The sequence below is a fragment of the Solanum verrucosum genome, unplaced genomic scaffold, assembly GCF_900185275.1.
Source record: "Solanum verrucosum unplaced genomic scaffold, falcon-dt-bn FXZP01000117.1, whole genome shotgun sequence".
In the NCBI taxonomy this organism is placed as follows: domain Eukaryota; kingdom Viridiplantae; phylum Streptophyta; class Magnoliopsida; order Solanales; family Solanaceae; genus Solanum; species Solanum verrucosum.
The window spans coordinates 779,027-787,801 of NW_026020014.1; the positions used below are offsets into that span (position 1 = coordinate 779,027).

General features: G+C 36.9%; 1 protein-coding gene across 1 annotated transcript; it reads left to right on the plus strand.

Annotated features, from left to right (window-relative positions):
- The first annotated feature begins 1,215 nt into the window (after positions 1-1,215).
- LOC125820643 (protein PAF1 homolog) lies at positions 1,216-8,355 on the plus strand. The gene is made up of 12 exons (XM_049500057.1): positions 1,216-2,174; positions 2,819-2,887; positions 4,214-4,321; positions 4,413-4,596; positions 4,678-4,754; positions 4,849-4,968; positions 6,878-6,983; positions 7,427-7,513; positions 7,605-7,673; positions 7,775-7,846; positions 7,930-8,073; positions 8,170-8,355. The coding sequence occupies exons 1-12, from the start codon at positions 1,261-1,263 to the stop codon at positions 8,314-8,316; spliced, it is 2,097 nt and encodes a 698-aa protein (XP_049356014.1). The 5' UTR covers positions 1,216-1,260; the 3' UTR covers positions 8,317-8,355.
- Positions 8,356-8,775: the final 420 nt, after the last annotated feature.

Below are 8,775 nucleotides of genomic sequence, written 5' to 3' on the forward strand. Positions count from 1 at the left end.
AACAAAGTCGTATGCAGGAAGGGATCACTGGGTTAACGTGAACCTATGCTTCCTTCTGAAATCATATAATAGTGCCATATTTTTTTGTTAAATATAAATGTGTGAATCTACACTTAAAGTATCATATAATGTGACAATTGATTGGGTGCACCTCTCAGTAAGGTTAGAAATTTGACTTTTATATCTATCTTGTTTTGTTTTTCTTTCTAAAATTTGGTAACATCTCTATAAGTTATTATTGATAGCATCTTTGGCGTTTTAATTTATTAGACATTTCAATTTTGGAACTATAATTTAAAATTTTAACCGTTTTTATAATAGTGAATCCATCATCCCAAAATCCTGGATACGCTGTGAATAAATAAATATGTAAATTTCCTGTCTCGTTGGAATTTGATGTTACTCTCTTAAATCTATTTACTTTTATTTGCGACTATTCCAAAAATAGATTATTACTTTTACTTGTTGCATTTAATATATTAATTATTTATTCTTCGAATTATTTTTTAAGGCCTAATTAGTAAATTAATATTATAATGTAAATTACTCATATTAATTATTATTTTTTAATTTTTAAATGACATACAAAATTTGAATTGTACAAAGTAAAAATGAAAGGTGGAATATTAGAAGTAGTAGTATTTTATTTTTATTTTTTTTGTCAAAAATATTTGGTCAAAGGAAGGTGAAAGGAGTCATTTTTTTGGGAAAGTTTTCCAGAGTTGCAAAAACATAAGCGACGACTATAGATTGGTGATGCTACTCAACTGGCAAATTTGCTGAGCTAAACAAACATAAACACTTTCTCTCCTACTCAAATTCTTGCTCCCCAATTCCCCTTGAAATTTTCAGAGAATAGTACTTCATCTTCCACTTGATTCCTTGTGCAATTCGTTATGCTTTAATCTTCTCAGAATTGAAAAGTGTTTGTGGATTTCTACTTCATTTTATTGATTCGAATTCCATTCTCGTTTTTTTTTCCCCTCTAATTTGAATTCTAGAATTGAGAAGGGCTCAATTTTGTATTGGGTTAGGTTACCCAGTTTTTGGATTTTGAGAATGCTGAAATCAAATAAATTATTTTAGCGGTATTTGTTTCATTAGGGTTCTTTTGATTTGATTGTGTGTGTGTGCTATAGGTAAATCTGAAGTGGTGAGAAAGAGGATTTGTGAATTGTAGAGGTTATATTTGGTGGTTCTGTTTTGTTCTAGGGTTTTAGTTTGCATTCGGAGGAGTTGTGTTTTGTTGTTGAGTGTCCAATGGCTTCGTATAGGCCATTTCCTCCACCGTCGCAGTCGAGTTTTGTTCCTCCGCCACCGCCTCCGCAGAATCAGAACCCTCCGCCACCACCGTCTCAATCCAGGGGAAGTCAGTACTCGCAGAATTGGGGGGGTTACGGAGTGAATGATGGATCTTCGTATACCCAGCAGAATTACTCTCAGGTGCACCAGAGTTCAAATTATCAGCATCCTGGTTACGTTCCTCCACCTCCTGCGACCAGAAATCAGTATCCACCTCCGCCTCCTCCTCCTGCGGATTCTTCATATCCACCTCCGCCACCACCTTCTGGGCAGCCTCCTCCTCCTCCTGCTCCAATGTATTATCCATCTTCTCAGTACTCCCAGTATAGCCAAAACCAGCCCTTGGAGCCCCCACCTCCACCCCCTCCACCTTCGTCTCCTCCAAGTTCTGCTATTCCTCCTCCTCCCCCACCTTCTCAGCCACCGTCCCCTCCGCCACCTCCTTCATCAGTTCCCTCTCAGAACCAACGTAATGAAAGCAGGCCTAGTGTAGAGAAAAGGCGAGAATCTGGCTGGCGTGAATCAGGGCATGGTAACCACACTACTCGTTCTAAACAGCCAGGCCATTCTGTTCCTCCATTGCCAGTGAAAAAATCCAATGCTCCTTCAGGAAGGGTTGAGACTGAGGAAGAGAGGAGGTTAAGGAAGAAGAGAGAGATAGAAAAGCAAAGGCATGAAGAGAAGAATAGACAGCATTTAAAGGAATCACAGAATAAGGTTCTGCAGAAAACCCAAATGTTAACTTCTGGTACGAAGGGTCATGGGTCAATTAGCGCATCACATATGGCTGACAGAAGAACCGCCCCTTTGCTAAGTGGCGAGAGGACAGAAAACCGGTTGAAGAAGCCGACAACATTTCTTTGCAAGTTAAAGTAAGACATTAATTCTGGATTTACTACCAGCCAAGTAATTGTTTGATCCTTAAATGTCCCAATTGTTCTATTTCTATGTTGGATTAGTTACCTGATATTATCTGGTATCCGCTCTGCTGGAGATTAGAGTTTTCAAGCATACTGGTTGGTTGAAAGTAATGTTTAGTTTGGGATACTTCGGGAGTGTTACATACCACTATATGCTTTGACTTTCCTTGTAATGAGACGATAAGCATCCCTTTAAGCATGCAACTATAATCTTGCCATTCACCCCCATAGCACATGAAATCTTGTCGCGATGCTTTGAGATCCTTTTTAGTTTGTGCTTATTCTAGTTCTGTTCAAATTTGTTCTTGTCGGTGTGGTTTTAGTTTGGGTCATGGTAAGGGTGAACTTTACATGTGATGTTTATTCCATAGGGTAGGTTGGTGATAAACTTAATGGACATCATTTATTCAAATGGTAAGTGTATTTAGTTATTTACTGAATGACTTTTCTTCTATTATGTCATGTCTTTGAAAATGTTCCTTTCTGTGTTAGGATTATTTGTGAAAAGACTATGGTATGCTATCATTTGGGACAAACAAGTCGTTTTACATATTAATATTGCTGAACATTCTGTATTTTTTGTGTGTACTCTGCAGATTCAGAAATGAATTACCAGATCCGACAGCGCAACCAAAGCTTTTGACTTTAAGAAGAGACCCAGATCGGTTTGTGATTCTGCTTTTCATTGTGCTGGTCCTCTCACTTGTATTTATGATGATCAATTCAACTACAAATGTATCTTCTGACAAAACTAGAATAAACTAAGCAAATCATGCTCTTTATATGTAGACAAAATGGCTTGTCAAAAAATATGTAGACAAAATATTCCATCTAGAATGTGCACCTTTTGTAAAGGTTGTCAGGGTTAAATGAGACTTCTTTCCCAAGCACAACTCGCAAGCCTTTTGTGTTTTTCCCCATGAACATTTTTATTGTGGATTGCTGGTTTCCTACATATGCCTAATTTGGAATTGCGCTTTAACCATCACCTCTGGTTAGTCTGATCCAGAAGTAGTTAGGCTGTCGCTGTTGGTGTGAGAATGGGACATGGACACAGCTATATCCTCTCTCTTTTAAACCATTTTTATCAAGCAGTGTAATTTGTTGATTTTTAGTTGTTGAAAAGCTTCTCTACCCTCCACAAGGTAGTGGTAAAGCTTGCATACACTTTACCCTCCCTAGACCCCACTTGTGGGATTTCACTGCATATGTTGTTGTTGTTGTTGCACAACATTGCCGTGCCCACTATAAATCACACTAGGCATGAATTTACCTAGAATTTGGCCTTTAATATTTGAATAATAATATTGTTATCTACCTATTAACCAATCAACTATTGCTTTTATGGTTATTGCTACATTTCTCATGTTAGATGTTAGTCGTTGCAGTTATTTGATTTACATTGTTGAGCATTTAAAGTTTGAGTGCAAGGACTAACACTTATGGGGAACAAATGACCTTTTGTTTTAGTAGTTACTAACTTCATCTGCACTAGAGTAGGCAAGTGTTAAGCTCATCCTGTGGTTCTCTTCCCTTTCCATGTCCTTTCTTTTGGGAAGCAACTCTTGTTCAAGGCAAGTGCAGGTCATAGTTAATAGATTGAGAAAGCTTATCTAAGGTTGCTTAAACATTGTGTATTCGTAAATCATGATTTCATTTCTGAGTCTTTCTTGCATTTGAATCTCCACTTATCCTTGGAGTAAGAGTCTGCATTGGTTCTCCGTAAGCATTTTGATGCAGCATATGGAAGTTCTTTTGGAAGGATTTTGGCTTTATGTTAGCAATATATATATATATATATATATGTACTGAATTATTGTACTGGAGAGACTGCTGGCAGAGAGTAGCTTGAAAGTGATGGTACTTGACATCTTTTCCACCTTTCTTCAGCACAAAACACTTCGTGTAGCTTTTGATACATTAAACTCCAGGTTGTCGTCAGAGCATTACTGTTGTCATATTTTCTAAGAGCAATTCATTAAAATTTGCAGATTTACAAAATACTCAATTACTTCGTTGGAGAAAATGCACAAGCCTCAACTATATGTCGAACCAGACCTTGGAATTCCACTTGACCTTCTTGATCTCAGTGTATACAAGTATGTTATGCGCTGTCTCTCCTTTCCTTCAAGTAGCACATTTTAGTGGAAAAATTATCTAATGTTTTTACCTTGTTGCTGGCTTGCTTAGTCCTCCCAAGGGCGTAAAGATACCACTTGCTCCAGAAGATGAAGAGTTATTGCGCGATGACAATCCTATAACCCCCATCAAGAAAGATGGCATAAAAAAGAAGGAAAGGCCAACTGACAAAGGTGTTTCTTGGCTGGTCAAAACACAATACATCTCTCCTCTTAGCACGGAGTCAGCAAAACAGGTTCTTGCTAATGATAGTGTGTAAAGAATGTTTTTGAAGGAGTAGCAAATCGTTATTTAACTAATTGTTTATGCCATGCAGTCTCTTACTGAAAAGCAAGCTAAAGAATTGCGAGAAACAAAAGGTGGACGCAACATCTTGGAGAATCTTAACAAGAGGTTACTTCTGCTTTCAGTGTCCATGCTATTCATGTCTAAGATACTGAGACATAGTTGAGACCTGAATCTTGTATTTCTCGAACCCTGTTTTCAGAGATAGACAAATCCAGGAGATTGAGGCTTCTTTTGAGGCATGCAAGTCACGGCCCATTCATGCAACCAATCGCAGATTGCAACCTGTCAAAGTCCAGCCACTTTACCCCGACTTTGATCGGTAAGTCTTCCTCTCATTTGGCCTTCCCCCTTTTATGTTAAATATCTACATGTTGAAGAGGAGGGATGTAAGAAGATAACATTTCGTATAATTATTGCATTTTCCCTCTATATTTTCTCGTCATCCAAAAGTATTTTGTATTGTCTTCTAATATGCATGCTCAAAGGGCTCAGACATTTCCTAGTTTCATCTTTTATTGTTGATTTATCATTTTGTGATAATTGCAGCTTTGAGTCTTTTTTTTTTTTCTCCTTTTGATTGTCTGGATGAGGAAAAGTTTATCTCAATTATTAATGCCAAAAAATTTCCTTTTGTTTGGTTGTATTTTTTGAATTGAAAGAGGATTTCATGTTAAGTGGAGTAATAAGCTATATTTTTTAGGGACAATGTTCACTTTTATTGCCAAATTTGTGCCCCCCCCCCCCCTCCACACACATGGGTGGTGCCTTGCACTATGGCCATATGGCATACACTTTGTTACTGTTGGTTCTGTCTTAAAGAGAGAGACCCTAAATATTAAATATTGTTAAAAAATCATATATCTATTGTTAGTTAACAATTAATGTTAAGAATGAACATTTTGTTTTCCTTTTTTTTTTGTATATTCTCAAAAAATAAAAGGATTAGGTAGTTAGAAATTTAGTACTCCCCCTATTCCTTTTATGTGGTACTCTTTTCTTTTTTTGTTTTGTCGAATATAATGGCACCTTTCTATATTTAGAAACAATATAGCTTAAACTTCCATTTCACCCCTTTTTTTTTTTGACAATGGTAACTTGAGTATTAAAGAAAAAGGCATTAGGGTAGTGCCAAAACCATAAATACAGAGAGAAAGGACAGCAGATCCAACTATGAAATCCTAACAATTACAGGGCACCTATCAGATCTACTAAGGATACTGCTTCCTCTACAAACGTTCTTTACACCAAAGATGAAAAAGAAGAAAGCACATCTTAAAATTCTGTTAAGAACTAGTTCTTTCTTCAAAAATTCTTATTTTCTTTCTTTTCGAACTGTCCACCATGTACAAGCAGGAACCAATCTCCACCCCCATTGCAATTACAACTTTTTAGCAGATCACTGGTATTGGAAGGCATGCACCATTGGAGGCCCACAATGATAAGAAAAAATTGCCACAGAAGACTAGTAACAGAATAATGAAGAAACAGATGGCTATTGGTTATCAAAAAAAAACAGATGGCTATTGGATTCTGTTTCTAAACCACAAAAAGGACATCTAGAAAACTTCCATTTCACCCTTAATGACATTTTTATAGATAAAAATGTCATGTCATGTTTTAACTCACATGTTTCAAAAGTTTTTTTGTCTTTCTTATAATCCATGTTCATTCAAACTCCTCCACATAAAAGACAGAGGGAACATGTAAAATCTTGTCACTTAATAATGAGAAACTCGAAATCAAAAGGCATTCAAATCCTTTATCCATTTATTTTGGGTTGTTGACATGTGTGATTTGGCACTTGCTATTTGTGGCACTTTTGTATCCTTCATTGTCTCTCGTTCTACTTTACTTTTTCTAAAATATATGGCAGATACACTATTGATTCTGGTATACTTTTTAAATTTTCTTGGAGTACCCAAGACAATCCCATTTGTATGGATGATTGGATGGGATTGTACAGGAGATAACCAGATTGCTATCTTTTCTTATGCATCTCATATACTGGAATCATTTGCTCTCTTTCTACTCAATGAAATAATGTTTGCTTGTCAAAAGAGAACAGAAGAAGTTGGATGTACTTTTCCATATGCAAAAGATTCTAGAAATAAATTAATAATTGCTTGCAACACTTTTTCCTTTTCTTTATATAAAACTCATGGAGTTATTAGATCATGGCAATCTCTTGGTACTGGAGATAACATGAGCAAATAATGTTACTTTGCCAGGTACAAGGACCCGTTTGTGCTTGCGAATTACGATAGTGCTCCAACTGCTGATTCAGAAACCTACAACAAGTTGGATAAAACTGTCCGTGATGCATGTGAATCACAGGTGAAATTATTGATTAGATGCCTTTCTCCAAATTTGTAATGTCTCCAGGTTAATAAGCTATAAGGGAAACATTCCTTCAGTCAGTAGATGTCAAGGAGCAATTGCTAAGTTAAAGAAAGATTGGCAAAGTCAGATTTTGCATATGAAAACTAAAACCCCATATTCATCTTCTCCAAACTTACATCTAGAATCATTTTGCAATCAGCTCCTTGTCCAACATCATTGACCAAAGCGAGAGTGTTCAATCCAAATTTTGATTGGGTTGAGGGCCTTTGCCAGAGTGTTGATATACAAATTCTTCTAGTCCCCGGACATAATTATTTATCTGTCACTGCCTCACTGGCATGGATCATCTTCTATTTACCCTCGGACCTCCATGATACTATGATGTTTGGATTATATCTTAATGAACATGAATTTAGCAAATGCAATACACCTTGCAGGCCGTTATGAAAAGCTTTGTGGCTACAAGCTCAGATGCAGATAAACCTGACAAATTTCTGGCATATATGGTCCCTGCCCCGAATGAGGTGAAATTTCATATTGTTTAAATTGAAAGGTTGGTTCACGGGTAAAAATCTTATTTAATGATATTCTGTTGCTTTTCGTGGATTGTGACAGCTGTCGAAGGATATGTATGATGAAAATGAGGATATCTCATACTCTTGGGTTCGGGAGTATCACTGGGATGTATGTACCTTTTCTGAGTGCTAAAGTCAATCTAGCTACAATTTTGTACATCGATAAATTACTTAGTTGTGTTAATATTTCCCTCATGTGCCCATTGGCAGGTACGAGGTGATGATGCAGATGATCCTAATACGTATGTTGTGGCGTTTGGGGAAACAGAGGCCCGTTACATGGTAAAACTGTGTTCTACTTGTAAAACTTTATATGTGGTTTAACCCTGTAACTTGAAACTCACTGTGGATGTGATGTGATCCAGCCTCTTCCAACAAAGCTTGTTCTGAGAAAAAAGAGAGCTAGAGAGGGAAAGTCAAATGAAGAAGTCGAGCATTTCCCAGTTCCCTCGAAAGTCACAGTAAGGAAGAGACCAACTGCAGCTGCCATTGAACTGAAAGAAGAAGGGGTAATGAAGCCTAGCCAGACTCTTGCTTCATTCTTTTTTCCTGCATGGCCTTTTCTATTTGCAACTAAACTGATTATGTCATTGTTGGATCCACAGGGCTATACAACAGCTTTGAAGGGGAATGTTTCAAGTTCAAAGAGAACAAGAATCAGTCATGAAGATGATGTTGGTGAACAACATAACAATATGCATGATGATGATCAAGATCAATCTAGTGGTGGCGAGTACTATATGTCTGATTGATTCCTTCACATTCATTTAAGCTGATCAGATAATTTAACAAAGAGAAAAAAAAAAAAAAAAAGGTAGGTACATGAGAGAAGTTGCATAAATAAGCAATGCTTTGTACCATATAGGAATTTTGCTCTTTGAAAAGATTTAACTTTAAAGTAATTTGCATATGCTGCAATGATTGTCTGGGTTGACCATCATTCTTGTGTGGTCTCACTTACCCCGTACACAGATCTCGCATTAGGTTTGGCAATATGTGCTGTAATTGTCGGTATCAGATTTCACGAAATTGCTCATTCTGCACTTATGCGTGTTGTGGCAGTGTTTTGAAATGGTCTAGGGGATGGATACTGGCTTAACATAAAGTCTGTTTGTGCTTTAGATTAATAGCATGTCTGGCCAAGCTTCTCAAAGATTCTTCTAAAAGTTGTGGTAGTCCAAATATGCTGATTTTCAAAATTTGGCCAAATA